Source organism: Oryx dammah, unplaced genomic scaffold, assembly GCF_014754425.2.
Source record: "Oryx dammah isolate SB20612 unplaced genomic scaffold, SCBI_Odam_1.1 HiC_scaffold_24, whole genome shotgun sequence".
NCBI classification, from domain to species: Eukaryota; Metazoa; Chordata; class Mammalia; order Artiodactyla; family Bovidae; genus Oryx; species Oryx dammah.
The window spans coordinates 84,961,582-84,981,404 of NW_024070208.1; the positions used below are offsets into that span (position 1 = coordinate 84,961,582).

A 19,823-nucleotide genomic window follows, 5' to 3' on the forward strand; every position below is an offset into this window, starting at 1 on the left:
GTGGGTGAGAGACAGTCATGAGTGGATGAGGACGGGCCACGTGTGGGTGAGGACGGGTCACGTGGGGATGAGCACGGGTCACGTGGGGGTGAGGACGGGCCACGTGTGGGTGAGGACGGGTCACGTGTGGGTGAGGACGGGTCACGTGGGGGAGGCGGGCCATGAGGGGCTGAGTGGAGGTCATGAGCAGGTGCGGAGGTCCGAGTGCAGGGGAAGGGCCGCGCGTGGCTGAGGGTGGACCCCGCGGGTGAGGACAGGCCCAGCACAGCTGCAGCTGCGTCCCCCGTGTGGCACCCCTGCTCGTCCCGGCGCTGCGGAGCTGACACACTGGGGACAGGGACTGAGGGTCTGCGGCAGGGGTGGGCAGCGTGGGCAAGGGTGAGACGCTGGCATCCTCACCTCAGCGCTCTTCCTGGCTGGCACTCGGCCGCAGCCCGGTCATCCTGGAGTGCCACACCTCAGGGCTTCCACACCGGCCTCCTGCCGCGCCGTGTCCCCGCGGTGGTGGGCTGTGACCTCTTGGGGTGGCGACTCCTGAGTTCTGCAGACAGGACAGCCTGGGGCAGCTCGGGCCAAGCCCTGACTCTGGTGTTAGCGCAGCTGCGGTCCCCGGGGGGTGTCCGCAAGCTCCTGCAAGGCCCCAGTGGCCACCTGAGGCCTTGCTGATGTTGGTGCGAGGCCTGGCGGGAGAAGCATCCAGACTTGAACCCAGGCCTCTGAGCACTGACCCCAGAGCCCGGCCTCCCCTACCCTGGGGGTTGGTCAACCTGTGTATTCAGCAGCAACTTGATGGGCAGGTCCAGCCCTCCTGTCCACGGGCGCCTTGTGGCCGGCTGGAGCTAGTCCTGAGGCCATGTCCTCCCCTCCCCGGCCCCGGCAGGGACAGCCCCTCAGCAGCTGGACTGATCCCCACCCTGAACTGGGTCAGCAGCCCCGCGTTCCGGGGTGTGTAGGGGGAACCTGGGCAGGCTGCCTACTGTGTGTGGACCCCATGGGCCCCATCGAGACCTTGGAGTCATTTCCGGGGTGACTATACCCCTGACCTCTGACCTCCCATGTGCCGTGGCATCCCCAAGATGGCCTGGTCCCTGACCTGACATTTCCCAGGTGGCTCAGAGTTGCCACCGCGGGGTCAGCAGGGAGGACATCCCCAGCCCAGGGCCCCTGTTCCCTGGCCCCATGGGGCTTCCTCTGGGGGCTCTGGGTGACAGATAATAATAGCAGATATGTCATTGGGGCAGAATGTTCTGGTTTTGGGGGCTTCTGAACGGGCTGGGGCTGGAGACCCCGCCCTGGAGGCTGGAGGGGAGACCGTGCTGGAGGAAGGCCGCCTCGGGGTCCAGGCTCCACCACGTGGCCGCACCCTGCATCCTGGCCGCGTCGCTGGGGCAGCCTCGGCCACACTGGTACATAACTTACCCGACTTGCAGTTGAAAGCGTTATAGAAAGAGAACTTTTTAGTTAATTTTAGTTAATTCTTTTTAAGTTAAATAAATTTTAGCTCACTCCATTTTTTCAGTTAACTCCTCCCCATCATCAGGAAAGACACGACTCTTTTATGCAGGTTACGAGTGAAATTTAATAACCCTGATTCTCACAGTGTGGGAGTTGCACTTTTACAGCTGGAGTCCAGAACGCCTGAAAGCCTAAGTCAGGCTCCTGGTGTTCACAGTCACATGGAGGGCAGTACGTCACAGCAAGAGTGGTGCGGTCCGCGCGGCTGAGGCGCGTCCTCCCACGTCTTAGCTGTGCAGCCGCCGCCTTATGACCCCCGTGTGAGCCTGTTTTTTGAAGCTGCAAATCTGCCTGAAAGGTAAGAGGTCTGATGGGATCTTGATGGTGCGAGCCTGGCACAGGGCTGTCTGGTGCTGAGCTGCCCTGGTGCCGGCTTCCGTTGGACGAGGCGTTGGGGTTGCCCTGTGCCTGGGGGCCAGCCTGGGCCCCGCTACTTCTGGATCGTCAGCTTGAACTCCACCTTCCCCTCGTAGGGGTCGTGGGGGTTGTCGAAGGTCACATGCTCCGCCAGGATCTTGCACACGACGACCACCTCCTTGTTCTTGGGGACGTTGAGGAGCTTCACGGCCACCAGCGGGTTGCTGTAGTGGGGCTGAAGAGACGCCGGTTAGGGTCCTCATGAGAGTGTGGCTGGGCGCGCGACTGGGTGCTCAGCACAGAGGCGGGGCTCTCACTGAGTTACAGATGTCTCCTGCTTAGAAATGAGGAGATCCGGCCCAGAGGGACGGACCCGTGACAAATGCGACGTCAAGCTATACCTGATAAAAATTAAGCAGCACAGAGGAGGAAGCAAGAGCTTTGGGGGAAATGATTTTAGGTGGATATGCAGTTGTCTAAGGAGGCCCTTGGAAGGTAAAAATGAGACTTGATGTCAATTTGGGGTGAGAACGTGGGCTTGGGAGACCTCCAGAGGTTAAGCGGTTAGGGTGGGCTAAGTACAGCCTGGCTTCCTTGCACAGGCAAACGTCTCTGGCCGTCCCTTCGTGAGTGGCGGCTGCTGTCGGGCCCTGGGGCCCACGTACCTGGGCCTTCTTCCCGTAGTAGGGGAAATAGTGCAGGCTGTAGGAGCCGTTGGGCGGGAAGTACTCCACCTGCAGAGCCGGGGCGTCGCGGCGCTGGTCCTGCGGGTGAGAAGCTGCTGCGAGAAAGGCCGGACTGGGCGTGCGCACGTGTGTGTGCCTCTCCGCATGCTCTGCACGTGTGCACGGGTGTTCGTGTGTGTGCACGTGTGCAGAGCAGGTGACTGCACGAGCAGTTGGCATGAACCAGTTCTAGTCTGTATCAGAGACCAGGAATCCATTCCTGGTGTAACTTGTTAGTTCATAAGACTCTGGTGACTTACCAAAGTCGCACCTTCCAGATTAAACCCGCTTAGGATAAAGGCAAGAATACTGGAGTGGGTTGCCATTTCCTTCTCCAAGGAATCTTCCCAACCCAGGAATCGAACCGACGTCTCCCGCATTGCAGGCAGACGCTTTAACCTCTGAGCCACCAGGGAAGACGTCAAGTCAGCCTACACGTGTGCGGTCAGGGAAGCTGGAAACGGGAAGCTGGGGCAGGATGCACCCTACGGCCTGGGGGTGGCACAGAGTGTGCGGTCGCCCTGGGGCCCCTGCAGACAGCAAAGAGCCCGGGCCCAGGCGCGACAGAGCAAACTGTAGAAAGCACTCAGTGAAGACAAACTGAGTTTTATCCATGTGGTACTTAACACATTTTGAGAAAAACTGGACTAAATTAATGGCAATTCTTGGCAGCATGTAAACTCACACTGTTCGTCAACGGCGCTGGTGTTAATCAGCATCGTTTTGTAAGTAAGCAAACAAAAGGACAAAAGAGGGTGCTGGAAGTGAGTTGGGTTTTCCAAATTGCCACAGACATCCTGGAGTGTGTTGGGGATACGCTGTCTCAGATGATTTTTTGAAGCAAAACAAAGTGCTGTTTTTTCTTACTGGGTTTTCATCCCTGTGATAAAAACCACTTAGCGTGAAGGTTCCTGCCACCGCACACCTGGTATATTAGGTGACCCCTGAGATGTTTTTAGGGGAAACCTGATCAGGGTCTCCCGAGGGGTTCCCAGCCCAAACAGGACGGCCGTGCCCGTGGGTCACTCACCAGGAAGGCACAGTCCACCCTGGGGGCTGTGCTGTTGCCGGGGAGAAACTTGACAATCTGCAAGGGAGCGGCTGTGAGTGCAGGGGCTGGGGGGGTGGCGGGGGGTCCTGCTCTGAGGACTCAGCAGGTGTGCCCCCTCCTGCTTCAAGCCTGTGGTCTTGGCTGCCGAGTGGCAGAGCTGGACGGTCAGCAGAGCCCAAGCCGTGGCATCCGCCACCTGGCCGTGTGTGGCTGCCCCCCTGCGCCTCCCCACCCCGCCTGGCTCCGCCTCTGAAAGCCCGGGCCCCTGGGTCCCTCTGCTGGTGCCCAGGGCCCAGGGTAGCACCCGCCTCACTCACGGGGACCCCGGCCTTCCTGCTCTGCATGCCCACCAGGGAACAGACCCCGGCTGGACCGGGCTGAGCGCAGGGCACAGGTCTATGCCCTCCGCTGCCTCTCAGAGAGGAAAGGGAACAGCGTCACCCCTGCCAGATCCCGCGCCCCCTGGGTCCCCGTCCATGGTGGGCAGCCTCCAGAGCTTTGCTGGCTCCTCTCGGTCCGTTCCTCAGTGCCTGGCCCCGGCGGGTTCCCAGGCACCCTCCCCACGCTGACCGCCTGGCTTTTCCCAGCAGTCCTGTGCACAGGACTGCCCTGGGCTCTGCGGCTCCCCAGTCAAGCAGGCGGGGAGTCCGGATGGCCTCTTCCAGGTGAGGGGCTGCAGGCTCCCCGGCCAGCCTGGGGGCCGGAGGGGCGGAGGGGTGGAGGGGCAGAGGGCCGGGGCCCTTCTCCCTTCTGCCCCCACACTCACCCTGTTCATCTTGATAATGAAGCACGGCTTTCCCTCTGCAAAGCCGAAGGTGGGGTCAGGCTGGCCGGAGCATTTCTGCAGCATGTCCGCCGTGAACTTGCAGGAGAACTTGGTGTGGTTCGGGGCCAGGAAGTGCTCCTGGAAGAAGTACCTCTCGGACGTGCAGTTGATGTTGTCCTCCTGGGCTGCAGGTGAGTAGCCTGCGGGGGACGCACCTGTGGTCCTGCCCGAGCAGCAGCCCGCCCCTCCACCCAGCTCCTCAGGAAAGGAGAGTGGAGGCCGGGCCCCGGGTCACCCCTTACCCGCCAGGAAGTGCCGCAAGGCCTGTGTGAGCCCTGTCCAGGTCCTGTTGTCAGACACGTTGTAGGAGATGTCCAGGCCTTTGTCCCCGTAGGTGTCCGGCCTCAAGGTCACCCCTGGAGAGAGGACGCAATGCCTGGGGTCCGGTTGCACGTTTAGGCCGTGTGAGGTGCTGCTGGCCTGCCCTAGCGGGGGCAGTACCCAATATACTAGGGCCAGGGCTTCGAAGGCCCCCGCCCTCCCCTGGTGAGCCCAGGAAGGCCCGGGATACTGCACAGTAGCCAGGGGGCTGCTCAGGTGCGCGAGGCCTGGTTAGGCCCCGGGGCTCCCTCTGCAAGAGGCCCGCCCCTCGCCCTGCCTGCCAGCCTGCGGGTTTGAGACACACTCTATCAGGGTGTGGTTTCAAGCGTGTAGTCTACTATGTCCTGTTCTGAGATTGCACTGAGATCCTCCACGTTGGAGCCGTTTGTGGGTTGTAAAGATTGACCCCAGCTGTCACGAGGATTTGTGGATGATGCTCAGGGTGGCGGGCCCGCGGCCTCCAGGCACAGCCCAGCACTGCTCTTGGGTGGTCTTGGATTATTTTCCTCGGAAGGCACTAAGGACGCAGGGTTGACAAACACCAAGTCGCTGGGCTGGAAAAGCTGAGCTTCCTTCCGCACCCTTCCCGCCTCTCTGTTCTGCTATCTGCCCTCAGCCTGGGTCAGTGGGCTGCGTGCGGAGGTCTTGGTCCAGATGCCGTCCCTAGGCTTCAGAGGGGCTGCCCGCCTGTCCCCGGCCCGCGCGTCTCCCCAGCGCTTCCCCGTGTTTGAGCAGCGACACAGGCCTGTCGCACGGCGAGCGGCCGCCCCCCTTAGACAAGACCCCAGCCCTGGGTCTGCTGGCCTCCTGCCGGCGAGGAGGCGAGGATCCCCCGGGAGAGCGGCCTCGGTGCTGGACGCCCGCCCCCTGCCTCCCGGTCCCCCGGTGCCTGTGCCTCCCCGGCTTCCCCAAGGGGTCCCGGGAGCCGGGCCCGCCGCAGGTTACCTGGTGACTTGAGCTGGTCCTGGTAGTCGGGCGTGTAGGGGTCGATGGTGCACATGAGCACGTAGATGCAGAGGGCGAAGATGCCCGTCATGACCACGTAGAAGGCCGCATAGTAGAGGCTGATCCACACTGCAGGCAGAGGTGCGTCAGGAGCTCGGGCGCCGGGCGCAGGCACGTGCCCACCCCCCGCACCCCTCGGGCGGGCACTCACCTGCTCCCGGAACATGCTCACCCCAGTAACCCCGCACCCCTTCACTTAAGAGTCTTCTTAAAGATTGCGGTTTTGGGAACCTAGCTTTAAACCCGCTGCTCTGAAATCCAGGGCTGAGCCTCTGGGGCCTGTCCTCAGCTGCCCTCTACTCTCTGGTACCCGGGGTCAGGGGTGTCAGGGCCTGGGCAGACCTTTGGGGTCGGCCGGCGGGGACGGGAAGCTGGGGGGGCTTGGTCTGGACCCTGGACCCACCAGCCCCGGGCAGCCGCGGGGCGGCCCCTGCCCTCCCCCGGGCCCTGCACACAGACCCCAGCGGGACAGCGTGCGGCCCAGCATCTGCCCAGTGTCTGGGTTCCAGCAGTAGCGCTGGAACTCCTCCATCCGCTGCCCACACGACTTCTTCTCCTGCAGTGCCGCCATCGCTGACCGCTGCTGCCGGGGCTGCAGGGAGGCCGCACGCCCTGCTTTTAAGGTCTCCTCCTCGGAGCCCAAGGGCACCGCGGCGCCCAGCTGAGGGAGGCCCTGGCAGGTGTTATCGGCCCTGCCATTAAGGTGCCCTCCGCCGCCTCCCCGGGCGTGTCGGGGCAACGCCCTCACCACCAGCCCCTCCTCACGCGTGCCCTTGGTGGGAACTTTATCTGCTCCGATAACAAGCAAGCAAGGAGACCAGCAGGCGCTCGGGAGGGGCTGGCAGGAGAGCAGGTCGGCGAGGCCGGGCCTGGACCCGGCGCCCAGCTGTGGCCGAGAGGCTCGAGCTGAAGGGGCAGGAGCCTGAGGTTGACGGCGGGGGGCCTGGAGGGGCGGGAGCTGGGGGCTCCTGTCTCTGTCACGGCTGCTGCTGGAGAACCAAGCTCACCGGCCCCCGGGAGGTGGGCTGGGGGCTCAGGGGTCCCGACACTCAAGCGCAGCTCGGGTGACAACCCACGCGCTGCCCTGAAAGCCGCAGAGGGACCCACCGCCCTGCAGCGAGACGCGCCTTCCACTCAGCGACGCTGGGCCCCAGGCGCGCTGTTCAAAGGCGGGTTCTGACCCGGATGGGCCCGGTGGGCTGGGGGCTCCCGGGGCCCTCGACTGCGGCTGCAGGACCACAGCCATACCTGGGCAGCGGACACGCCGCCCGGAGCCACACCCGAGACGCCTGGGGCACCTTGGCGGCCTCCGACACTGGCCGCAGCCCCGCGTTTCTGAGCGGGCTGAGCTGCGGGCGGCCTGAGTGTCTGGACCACCCCCCAGACCCCTGTGGTGTGTGGTCAGAACCAAGAAGCCTTGGCAGCTACGTAGCCGGGGCCGTGACCTTGGCTCCCTGGGGAGCAGACATCGCCCAGGGACGTGACGCCCTCCTCCACGATGAGGCCACACCAGGCGGGGGTGATGGACCACAGACCCCTTCACAGACACGTCAGAACTGGCTGGGTTGACCCACAGCTCTAGCTGTCCAGCTGTCCACTGTCCTACTCACTCTGAGGGACCCACAGGGTCAGATAGGAAGGTTTCTTCCAAGGTAAGAACTAGGAAAAACCCTCCAGTCATTATGCCATTTTCTTTAGGGTGATTTAGAGTTTGTCAGCAAAATGATAAAAATTTGCATGGAATTGTAGCATTTCAGCTTGGACTCATAATTTCTTGGGCTTCTTAATGGGCGGATCCTAGGCGCTTTCCTGAACACTGTTCCCAGTCACGGCTTTGGAACTTCAGGGCAGTAGAAACGCAGAGTGTGGCCTCGGGCTTTGGTCTCACTGTCCATGCCCGTGGAGCTGGGACCCCAGGCGAGGAGGCTTGAGGTGCAGGGCAGCAACTGCCAGACACAGACTGCAGCCCTGGCCTGGACAGTGCAGACGCCCGGGGCTTAGTCTCAGGGCTGAACCCTCACACTTAGTCTCTGAATTCCCACAAGCATGAACGTGTGTGCTGAGCTGCAGACGTGCTATCACAATGACCTTCTCGGGACATGTGTCCATGGTTGGGGGTGGGCACTGGGAGAGGGCAGCTTCCTGCCCAGCATGCCTGTGGGACCACTTGAGCAGATGACCCCCAAAAAGGGTGCGCCCCAGAGCGTGTGGGCTCACCCCAGGCTCCCACCTAGGGGCCGTAAGGAGCAGGAACCACCCCTCCGCTGCTGCTGGGGGCCTGAGGAGTCAGCGGAGACTGAAGGGCTAGACGGCAGGAAGACGCCCAGGGGATGACCACTGACCAGAGCAAGACCTGGGGAGACCTCAAAAGGAATCAGAACAGGCGTCAATAGGTGTCAAGACTGGGGTGACAAAGGCCGGCATCGTCGACAGGTTGTGAAGCTGCCGCAGTGAAGATGCCTCAGGGAGCATCTGTGAACACGCTCGAAGAAATGGGGAACAGGAGTGGGGAGTGTAAGCAAAGAAACCAAGGGTACACAGAGGAGCCAAATGGAGATTTCAGATTAAAAAGTACAGAAGCCAGGCCAAAAAGCTCAAAGAGTGTATTCCTCAGCAGAGGGGAGGGGAGAGCGGAAAGAATCAGTCACTGGGAAGAAAAAAAATAGAAGTTTCCAGGTTTGAACAGAGAGAAACTAGAGCCAGAAAAAATTGTGCCAAGCTTGGTGCCCAGGTTTGGTAAAGACTGATGCCTGAGTCGTCGGGGTCCTGCAAGGGCAGAACAGAGGGGGGTGAGGAGTGAGCCTTCAGATCCAAGAAGCGGAGAGAGCTGCTAACAAGGCGCCCACCCCTGCCACACAGCAATCAAACTTCTGGATTTCAAAGACACACACAAGCAACTCCAGAAAGCAACTGCTCAAAACAAAAAGGACTTCAGTTCAGTTCAGTTCAGTTCAGTCGCTCAGTTGTATCTGACTCTTTGCGACCCCATGAATCGCAGCACGCCAGGCCTCCCTGTCCATCACCATCTCCCAGAGTTCACTCAGACTCACGTCCATCGAGTCAGTGATGCCATCCAGCCATCCCATCCTCGGTCGTCCCCTTCTCCTCCTGCCCCCAATCCCTCCCAGCATCAGAGTCTTTTCCAATGAGTCAACTCTTCGCATGAGGTGGCCGAAGTACTGGAGCTTCAGCTTTAGCATCATTCCTTCCAAAGAAATCCCAGGGCTGATTAGGTGTTAATCTAACAGAACATGTACAGGGCTTTTGTACTGAAGACCACAGAGTGACCATGAGACAGAAATCTACATAAATGCAGACACATAGTGTGCTCACAGGTTGCAAGGCTCTACACAGATGTCCGTACTCCCCAAACTGATATACTGTCTTAACACAGTCTCTATCAACATCCAAGCAAGACCTTTTTTTGTATCTAGGGATAGGGCTACTCTAAAATTTATTTAGAAAGGCCAAGGAACTAGAAAAGTTAAATATTTTATTCTTTATTTGAAATACTTACTTTTTTAGAAAATATTTTAAAAATGAAAAATAAGGTAGGAAGACTTGGTCTACACAACTCCAAGGCTGCAAGGACAGGTATAAACACATCATCAAGACAGTGAGGGGCAGAGATCAATAAACACAACAGAAAACTCAGACGCAGATTCACACACATGCGCCCGTGGACTTTGACAACAGTGCCAAAGACGTTCAATGAAGCAAAGATGACCTTTTAACACATGGAGCTTGAGCAACTGAACGTCCAATAACCCTGACCTAGCTCACAGCTTGCAAAAAATTAACTCAAAATGGTCATGGATTTACATGTAAAAGTATAAAACTTTTAGAAAAAAAAATGTGAGAAAATCTTTAAGAACTAGGGTTAAGACAGAGAGTTTTTAGACTTGACACCAAAATAAGAAAAAAACTGAAAAATTGGACTTCAAATACAACAGCAGAAAAGCAAGCAGTCCAGTTAGAATGTGGTCAAAAGACGTAAAGAGATATTTCACCAAAGAGGATTCATAGATGGGAAATAAACACTTGCATAAATGTTCAGCATAACTGGCCAGTGAGGAAATGCGAATTAAAACCACAGTGGGTACCACCTATCACAAGAGCTGAAATGAAAAATAGCAGCAACTCCACATGCTGGTGAGGATGCTGCGAAACTGGGTCACTCATATGTTGCTGGCGGGAATGGAAAATAGTAGTTGGGGTTCAGTCGCTAAGTCGTGTCCGACTCTCTGTGACCCTCTGGACTTCAGCACACCAGGCTTCCCTGTCCTTCACTATCTCTCAGAGTTTACTCAGACTTATGTCCATTGTGTTGGTGATGTTATCTAACCATCTCATCCTGCACCATCTGGGGAAAAGTTTGCCAGTTCCTTAAAAAATTAAACATGCAAATATTGCAAGTACCACATGACCCAACAATGCTCTTGGGCATTAATCCCAGAGAAATTAAATTTTGTATCTATATAGATATCTGTATGTTTATAGCAGCTTTATTTACGATAGCCCAAACTGGAATCAACCTAGACGTCCTTCAACAAGTGAATGATTAAACCAGCCATGGTCCACCCACACCGTGGAATACTACTCAGGTGTGGGCAGGCAAGCCACCTGCTTGCCTCCAGAGAGTCACGCTGAGTGAAAAGAGCCAGTCCCCGAAGTTATATAATGTGCAACTCCACGATAGACGTGAGTCTGAGTGAACTCCGGGAGTTGGTGATGGACAGGGAGGCCTGGCGTGCTGCAGTTCATGGGGTCGCAAAGAGTCGGACACGACTGCGCGACTGAACTGAACTGAACTGAACTTATGTGGAGTTATTTTTCAGCTGCTGAGTTGTGTCTCTTTGTGACCCCATGGACTGCAACATATAACATTCTTGAAGTGACAGCTTTATGGAAACGGAGAACAGCTGAGTGGCTATCGAGGTTCAGGACAGTGTCAGGGTGGGAAGGGGTGGCTGTCTATAAACAGGGACCACGTGGTGTCGGGGGTCCTGAGTGCCGGCTGAGTCCATGTCGGTCTGCGTGCTTCGATCCTGCGCTGAGTGAGGGAGATGCTGTCACTGGGGGATGGGGCCAGGGCACGGGGGTCTCTGCATTGCTTCTTATAACTGCACGTGAGTCTACAGTTACTCTCAGTAAAACTTTAATTCTGGAAAAGGACCCGATGAGTTTAGGGAGCTCTGGGTACTTGACTCCTCTCGCCGGGCTTGCTCTTCAGCCTGCAAGCCCCGTGATAAACACGTCTAAGGTTGCTTACCCTGTGCTTCCCCCGGAGGGAGCTCAGAGTTCATCCAGCGGGCTTCGCTGTCCTCAGACCCTGCCTCTCGGGCTGCGTCCTGACCTCAGTCCCGGCCCCGCGCCAGGCCCACCGAAGCAGACCTTTGTTTCTCCGGGTGACTCGAGTGCCTGGTGCCCCTGGGAGGCACTGGCTCCGGACAGAGTCGGGAACGCTGAGGAGGGGACCCCAGCCCATCGTGTGCTGGGGCTGCTGTCCCATCTGATCCCTGGAGGGCAAAGAAAAGGCAGAAAGCGGCTGCAGCGACCGGCCCAAGGTCACCTGCTAGGAAGTGCCGCTGGACGCGCCAACCCGGCCTCTCATGATGAGCCCTCTCTTCTGCCTCCCCAGCTGCTGCTGAGTCCGCCGTCTTTCCCACCCCTGCCGAGCCTCCCTGCCCTCTAGAGCCCTCCCCCCGACCGTGGAGGCCGGCTACCTGGCCTCTTCTGGCGGGGGCGTTCTGCATCTCTGTGGCCCTTCACTCCTACCTTCTGTAACTGTCACCAACCCCCACCACTTCCTCGTCGGTTTTTCCCTTACTGTAGGTACTGAGCACCTGCTGCCCACTAGAGCAAGACCGGCAAGGCTGTGCCGAGGTGAGCCCCAGGTGCCCCGTGAGTGTGCCCCAGATGTGTGCTGGGTGAGTCTCAGCTGTGTTCTAGGCATGTCCCGGTGTGTCCAAGTGTGTCCCAGGTGTGTCTCGGGTGAGCCTGGAGTGAGCCCCGGGCGAGTCTCAGGGGAGCCCCGGGCATGCCTCAGGCGAGCCCCAGGGGAGCCCCGGGCGTGTCCCTGGCCTCTTCATCCTCTCTCCTGCCTCTCTCCGTGGGGCCTCAGGCCCAGGTGCAGTCGGTGTGTCCTGCATCCCGTTCTATTTTCACCTGGACGCTTCTCTTGGCATTTCTACTCCACCAGCTATACAGGTGAGGGCAGGGGCTGACGGGGAGCTGACTGCTCGGCAAGAGCCAGGGTTACCCCAGGGCGAGGACGCCACCAGCCTGACACGCTGTTCTCAGGGTCAGGTCGGCACGAGTGTCAGGGCTCACACACTGACTGGTGCCCTGGCCAGGGTCTCGCCTGTGGACACGTGGGAAGTCTACTCCTAAACCAGCATCCGCTGGTCTCCTCACTGATGCCTTTTCTAAAGACGAAAATGGCACACGGTGAGGAAAACCAGCCATGTTCGTGAACCGAGGCTCCTCCTGGGCCCCGCGTCCCCACCAGGGAGCAGATGAGGCTCCGGCCTGTCTGCTCGGGCCTGCGGGCTGGACGGGGCGGCTCCCGTGAGGCAGGGGCTCCGGGCCTGCGAGGTGGGCCTGGGCCCTGCCTGCCCTTCCTCGCAGGAAGCAGTGGGCAGCGCGGCCCGGCTAATCCATCTGCGAGCAGCTTAGGGATTGTCTTTTTCTGGCACCTGCTTGCTGCCCTGCACGTCCTCCACTCTGGCTGGGATTTAGCCCGAGCTGCGTCAGCGGGCTTCCCGGGGCTCCCGCCGCCTGGCCAGCCTCCCATCCCGAGGGCAGGCACGGGCCACAGGCCAAGGGCAGCGGGTCAGGCCGGCTGGGGACACGGGAGCCAGACGTGGAGAGGGCCCGGCGCCGGGATGGATTTCGGGTCCCTGGAGACGGTGGTGGCCAATTCGGCTTTCATTGCGGCCCGGGGCAGCTTCGATGCGAGCAGCGGCCCGGCCGCCCGGGACAGGAAGTACCTGGCCAGGCTCAAGCTGCCCCCGCTGTCCAAGTGTGAGGCGCTCCGGGAGAGCCTGGACCTGGGCTTCGAGGGCGTGTGCCTGGAGCAGCCCATCGGCAAGCGGCTCTTCCAGCAGTTTCTGCGGGCCCACGAGCAGCACGGGCCGGCCCTGCAGCTCTGGAGGGACATCGAGGACTACGACACGGCCGACGATGCCCTCCGGCCGCAGAAGGCCCAGGCCATCCTGGCCGCATACCTGGACCCCCAGGCCCAGCTCTTCTGCGGCTTCCTGGATGCGGAGACGGCGGCGCGGGCCCGGGAGGGGGTGGGCGGCGGGCTCCCCCAGCACCTGCTGCGGGCGGTTCTGGCGCACCTGGGCCAGGCCCCCTTCCAGGAGTTCCTGGGCAGCCTCTACTTCCTGCGCTTCTTACAGTGGAAGTGGCTGGAGGCCCAGCCCGTGGGCGAGGACTGGTTCCTAGACTTCCGGGTGCTGGGGCGGGGCGGCTTCGGGGAGGTGTTCGCCTGCCAGATGAAGGCCACCGGCAAGCTGTACGCGTGCAAGAAGCTGAACAAGAAGCGGCTGAAGAAGCGGAAGGGGTACCAGGTGGGCTGTGCTGCTCCGGGGGGCGGCCCTGGGTGGGGTCGGTCCCCTACGTCCCCTAGTCGTACCCACCTGTCTGCACAGGGGCCGAGCACCTGGCCAGGGCCACGGGCGCAGGTGAGGCTCCACGCTGGGCCTGCGGCTCGGCTCGTCCGGCTGCTCTAAGCCTCCAGCCCCGCGCCTGGGACGGGCCAGGTGGCCGTCCTCCTCGAAGCGCGGCCTGGGCGTAGCTGGCGAGGGCGGTGTGCCAGCTTCCTCGTCCCCCTCGGTCTGTTGGCGCCCCCACGAGACACAGCAGCCAGTACCGGGGAGGCTGGATTGGTTCCCCAGACCCCTTCCTCTTCCCGGGACACCCTGGTTGCGCAGTGAGGAGGCTGCCCAGGGCGTCCCCAGGGCCAGTGCGGGGAGGCCGGGGCACCTAGCTCAGCGCTGCCTGGGTCCTGGGGGGGGGGCAGGGGTACACAGGGGGCAGAGGCCCCCCCGCTCTGCCTCTGGCATCAGGCTCCGTTCGGGCGGGATCAAAGTGGCTTAGTGTCTCGGATACTGGTCTCCGGCCGCGCTCCGTCTAGCGCCAGCGTTCCCGTGCTGGGGCAAATGGCAGCCCCCCCCATCCAGGGCCCCTGAGGGCACTCCGCCCGATGGACTCTGGGGCAGCGGTCACCCTCGGGCCATCTACCTGCGATCTTAACTCAGCTGTTAGGGAACTAAGCTGCTTCTCTCCCGAGTTCAGGAAACTTACTGAACTTTCACAGTAAAATCTGCCTAAGATCTTCCCATGCAGGGGAGAGAAAGGGCTTCCCAGATCAAGAAGGGCTCTTCTCCTTACCCAGCACAACTTTTAGAAGCACTTTAAACGGACTTCATAGGGTTTTAAGATGAATATAGAAAGAGGCTAGTGATGCAGGGTGGCTTGGGAGGGTGCCGGCCAGTGGGCCCGGCTGATCTCCGCTGTCCAGAGGCCTGGACAGGAGGAGAGGCGGGTCTGCAGAGGCAGAGCTGGAGGGAAGGCCGGTGCTCGCAGGTGCCCAGGGACCCGCGTGACGTCAGGGGTGTTTGCAAGGCTGGTGGTTGGAGCCCCCTCGCTCGAGGCCCCGGGAGCCCTGGAGTCCCTGCACATGACGGACCCCGGGCTGTGTCCTGTCCCCGCGAGGCGGGGCCTGTGAGGCGCATCACTCAGTCCTGCGACTGTGCTGCTGTTGCTGGTCAGCCGCTCAGTCGTGTCCGACTCTGCGACCCCGCTGACCGCAGCACGCCAGGCCTCCCTGTCCTTCACCAGCTCCCGGAGCTTGCTCACACTCATGTCCATCGAGTTGGTGATGCCATCCAGCCATCTCACCCTCTGCCGTCCCCTTCTCCTCCTGCCTTCAATCTTTTCCAGCATCAGGGTCTTTTCCAGTGAGTCAGTTCTTCTCATCAGGTGGTCAAAGGGTTGGAGTTTCAGCATCAGTCCTTCCAATGAATATTCAGGACTGATTTCCTTTAGGATTGACTGGTTGGATCTCCTTGCTGTTCAAGGGACTCTCAAGAGTCTTCTCCAACACAACAGTTCAAAAGCATCAATTCTTCAGCGCTCAGCCTTCTTATTTTCCAAATCTCACATCCATACAGGACTACTGGAAAAACCATAGCTTTGGACTATACAGACCTTTGTCAGGAAAGTGATGTCTCTGCTTTTTCATATGCTGTCTAGGTCGGTCATAGCTTTTCTCCCAAGGAGCGAGTGTCCTTTAATTTCACGGCTCCAGTCACCATTGCAGTGATTTCGGAGCCCAAGAAAATCTACCATTGCTAACTGTTTCTCCTTTTATTTGTCGTGAAGTGGTGAGACCAGATGCTATGATCGTAGTCTCTGAATGTTGAGTTTTAAGCCAGCTTTTTCACTGTCTCTTTCACCTTCAAGAGGCTCTCTAGTTCCTCTTCACTTTCCAACATTAGAGTGGTGTCATCTCCATATCTGAGGTTGTTGATATTTCTCCTGGTGATCCTGATTCCAGCTTGTGATTCATCCAGCCTGGCACTTCATGTGATGTATTCTGCATGTAATTTATATAAACAGGGTGATAACATACAGCCTTGTGGTATTCCTTTCCCAATTTTGAACCAATCACTCTGTTCAGTTCAGTTCAGTTGCTCAGCCATGTCCAATTCTTTGTGACCCCATGAATCGCAGCACGCCAGGCCTCCCTGTCCATCACCAACTCCCAGAGCCCACCGAGACCCATGTCCATTCTGTTGGTGATGCCATCCAACCATCTCATCCTCTGTCGTCCCCTTCTGCTCCTGCCCTCAATCTTTCCCAGCATCAGGGTCTTTTCCAATGAGTCAACTCTTTGCATGAGGTGGCCAAAGTATTGGAGTTTCAACTTTAGCCTCAGTCCTTCCAATGAACACCCAGGACTGATCTCCTTTAGAATGGACTGGATAGATCTCCTTGCAGTCCAAGGGACTCTCAAGAGTCTTCTTAACACCACAGTTCAAAAGCATCAATTCTTCGGTGCTCAGCTTTCTTCACAGTCCAACTCTCACATCCATACATGACCACTGAAAAAACCATAGCCTTGACTAGATGGACCTTTGTTGGCAACTTAATGTCTCTGCTTTTCACAACCTCTAGAGATCAAATTGCCAACATCTGCTGGATCATCGAAAAAGCAAGAGAGTTCCAGAAAAACATCTATTCCTGCTTTATTGACTATGCCAAAGACTTTGACTATGTGGATCACAATAAACTGGAAATTCTGAAAGAGATGGGAATACCAGACCACCTGGCCTGCCTCTTGAGAAACCTGTATGCAGGTCAGGAAGCAACAGTTAGAACTGGACATGGAACAACAGACTGGTTCCAAATATGAAAAGGAGTACATCAAGGCTGTATATTGTCACCCTGCTTATTTAACTTCTATGCAGAGTACATCATGAGAAACGCTGGACTGGAAGAAACACAAGCTAGAATCAAGATTGCCGGGAGAAATATCAATAACCTCAGATATGCAGATGACACCACCCTTATGGCAGAAAGTGAAGAGGAACTAAAAGGCCTCTTGATGAAAGTGAAAGAGGAGAGTGAAAAAGTTGGCTTAAAGCTCAACATTCATCATGGCATCTGGTCCCATCACTTCATGGGAAATAGATGGGGAAACAGTGGAAACAGTGTCAGACTTTATTTTTTTGGGCTCCAAAATCACTGCAGATGGTGATTGCAGCCATGAAATTAAAAGACGCTTACTCCTTGGAAGGAAAGTTATGACCAACCTAGATAGCATATTCAAAAGCAGAGACATTACTTTGCCAACAAAGGTCCATCTAGTCAAGGCTATGGTTTTTCCAGGGGTCATGTATGGATGTGAGAGTTGGACTGTGAAGAAAGCTGAGCACCGAAGAATGGATGCTTTTCAACTGTGTTGTTGAGAAGACTCTTGAGAGTCCCTTGGACTGCAAGGAGATCTATCCAGTCCATTCTAAAGGAGATCAGTCCTGGGTGTTCATTGGAAGGACTGATGCTAAAGCTGAAGCTCCAATACTTTGGCCACCTCATGTGAAGAGCTGACTCATTGGAAAAGACTCTGATGCTGGGAGGGATTGGGGGCAGGAGGAGAAGGAGATGACAGAGGATGAGATGGCTGGATGGCATCACTGACTTGATGGATGTGAGTCTGAGTGAACTCTGGGAGTTGGTGATGGACAGGGAGGCCTGGCGTGCTGTGATTCATGGGGTCGCAAAGAGTCAGACACGACTGAGGGACTGAACTGAACTGAATTGAAAAAATATATCTGCAACTCCATGTTTTATTGGGACATTTTCCTGTTGGTGGAACCTGGCTGTTTGGGGTGGTTTTCCTTTCCTGCCTGAACCTGGGGGCTTGCCCCGCTCTGCAGGGTGCGATGGTGGAGAAGAAAATCCTCGCCAAAGTGCACAGCAGGTTCATCGTGTCTCTAGCCTACACCTTTGAGACCAAGACGGACCTCTGCCTGGTGATGACCATCATGAACGGAGGTGACATTCGGTAAGGCTCCCCTCAGACTCATGGGAGCAGGGCTGGAAGGGCTTGGCTCACCGTGCAGGGTCTCTGGGGCCGGAGGGGCTGCTTCCCACGTGCTGAGAATGAGTGGCGAGGAGGAGAAGTCCTGTCCTCATCGAGCCTTCTTCTCTGTCTTCCGGTTGCTGGTCCTTGAGGCGTCCGTGGTCTCAGTGAGATGTGGGGGCCCTGGGGGTGATGGCAGAGCTGGAAGCACGGTGTGGGGACATTGGAACCGCAGCTTGGCTGTCAGCCCGTGGGGAGGACTGGGGGTCTGGATTGTGGGGGACCCAGGGGTCTGACCCTGGGCTCTCGGGGGGAAAGGACTTGCCGGTCAGCTGGGCAGCTCAGCCACGCTTGGCCAGCGCTGGTCTGTGCGACGGGGGTAAACAGCGGTGCTCCGTGGCTGCTGTGGAGAGTCAGCTAGGGCCTCTGAGACACTCAGGGACTCACACGTCCCTCCCGAGCGTGCAGGGCTGTCGCTGGGCCCCGGCCCCCGTCTGGGCGTTCCTGCACTGAGACTCGGCCAGGTGAGTTGTTGGCCGCCCTTCCAGGTGAGGGGCTGAGGCTCTGGCTGAGTCACCTGTGTGTGTTCATGGAGGAGGAGCAAAGGGTCTGGAGCGTGCAAACAAGAGAATGACCTTGGCGCTCGCCTGCAGCCACCCGCCCACCGCGCCCTGCAGGGTGCCGGGAACGCGTTGCGTGGTCGCGTGTGCACCGCCCTGCGCTGCGCTGCACGCTGTGCTTAGCCACACCGGGCGAGGCTGCCTGCGCCACGCTGCCCCATCGCAGCCTCTGCTGCACCACACGCCCCTGCACGGCACGGTGTTGTTATGCTGTGGTATATTACATTATTCTGCTTCACACTCCATTACACCAGGCTGCAACCCACGCTGGAGCAGGCTCCTAGGCTCGGGTCAGCCGCTCGTGTCGAGTGGGCCTCGGGCTGGTCACGGCCCGCCTGCACCTCCCTTTGCCTGGCTCCTCTACTGGTGGCTTTGGGGCCCGTTTCCCAGCCCTGTGGGCCAGCTGGGGGGCGTCGGCTGGGAGAACCACCTGTTTCTGCTGGTAGTGGATCTGGAGAGGGACGAAGAGGACGAGGGCAACAGGGCCGGGGGCCCGGCTCTGCCGCGGGCTCCTCAAGCCTGGTGGCCTCAGCCCTCACCTTTTCCCCAAGATTTCACTTCCCATCAGAATTGCGGGCCCGTGGCTTGTGGTTGTGCCAGAGACGCACGGGCTCCACGTGGTCCACCCCCAGGTACCACATCTACAATGTGGACGAGGAGAACCCTGGCTTCCAGGAGCCTCGTGCCATCTTCTACACGGCCCAGATCGTCAGCGGCCTGGAGCACCTACACCAGCGCAATATCGTCTACCGAGACCTCAAGCCCGAGAACGTGCTGCTGGATGATGACGGTGCGGTGGGCTCCCTGCTCTCCTGCCTCCTGGCCCGGCCTCCCTGCCCTCCCCGCCCTCCCGGCCTCCCTGCCCTCCCCGCCCTCCCGGCCTCCTTGCCCTCCCCGCTCTCCCGGCCTCCCTGCCCTCCTGCCTCCCCTCCTGCCTCCCCTCTCTAGCCTGACAGGTCATCAGTGGGGGAGGGACCAGCTTTGATAAATGCTGGTTATAGTTCCACAGCACAAAGACCAGCTGACGTCTGTTTATTGTTCATTCAGTGATTATTCCCAAGGCAAATCTGGAGCACGCCTGGGCGCCTAGGGCTGCAGGGAGTTGGTCCAGGCATCGGGAGTGTGTGGAGCTGTTAGTACAGTTAGGGCTACGGCCAAGTCTCTACTCATCACTTTTCTTGCTGCCTCTGTGAGGAGTCAAATTGGGCTTCTTATCAGAAAGCTACTCCAGAGGCCAAGGCCTCCTGTAAGTGACTTTAGGGCCCCCTCCCCATCAGAGGCCAGACGGACACCCGGCGTCCCCACGGGCCGAGGCTGCAGAGCTCGCAGAAGAGGCTGGCTGGGGGCCAGTGACCTCGACTCCAGCTTCAGGCACTGCTGGACGCCCCCGTTTGTCCACAGCCAGGAGTGGGGTCTCCTGTGTGTGCCTGTGCTGTATTTGTGCACGCGTGCGTGCCTGGTATGCACGTGTGTGTGTGCAGAAGCTGGCGAGGGCTCCCGTGGCTCCAGGAAGACCAGGGCCTCTGTTCGTGGGGCTGTAGGTGACCTGAGCTGTGTTTGTTCTCCAGGCAACGTCCGCATTTCTGACCTTGGGCTGGCCGTGGAGCTGAAGGAAGGGCAGACCAAGACCAAGGGCTACGCGGGGACCCCAGGTGAGGGCTCTCTGGGGGGCACAGCCTCTCTGGGGGCAGGGGCAGGGCCTGTCCTGCGGTCCTGTGGCCTGGGGTAGGGGCATGGTGAACGCTGGGGTGGCGGAAAACTGCTCCCTTATCCGCAGAGGGGGCAGGGGGCACGGCCCGTCCTGGAG

At 58.9% G+C, this 19,823-nt stretch overlaps 2 protein-coding genes across 2 annotated transcripts in view; one reads left to right on the top strand and one right to left on the bottom strand.

The window, feature by feature from the left end:
- Nucleotides 1–1,666: 1,666 nt before the first annotated feature.
- On the bottom strand, nt 1,667–6,371 carry ATP4B (ATPase H+/K+ transporting subunit beta). Its single transcript, XM_040267492.1, has 7 exons — nt 6,260–6,371; nt 5,741–5,869; nt 4,717–4,830; nt 4,415–4,614; nt 3,628–3,684; nt 2,538–2,636; nt 1,667–2,107 (listed from the first exon to the last, which is right to left on the bottom strand). The coding sequence occupies exons 1-7, from the start codon at nt 6,369–6,371 to the stop codon at nt 1,946–1,948; spliced, it is 873 nt and encodes a 290-aa protein (XP_040123426.1). The 3' UTR covers nt 1,667–1,945.
- Nucleotides 6,372–12,687: 6,316 nt separating this feature from the next.
- The window catches only part of GRK1 (G protein-coupled receptor kinase 1), a 12,555-nt gene continuing 5,419 nt past the window's right edge, over nt 12,688–19,823 (top strand). Inside the window, exons 1-4 of the mRNA XM_040267493.1 lie at nt 12,688–13,377; nt 17,251–17,378; nt 18,649–18,806; nt 19,585–19,668. Coding sequence (XP_040123427.1) covers nt 12,688–13,377; nt 17,251–17,378; nt 18,649–18,806; nt 19,585–19,668 — 1,060 coding nt within the window. The remainder of the gene's footprint in view (nt 13,378–17,250; nt 17,379–18,648; nt 18,807–19,584; nt 19,669–19,823) is intronic.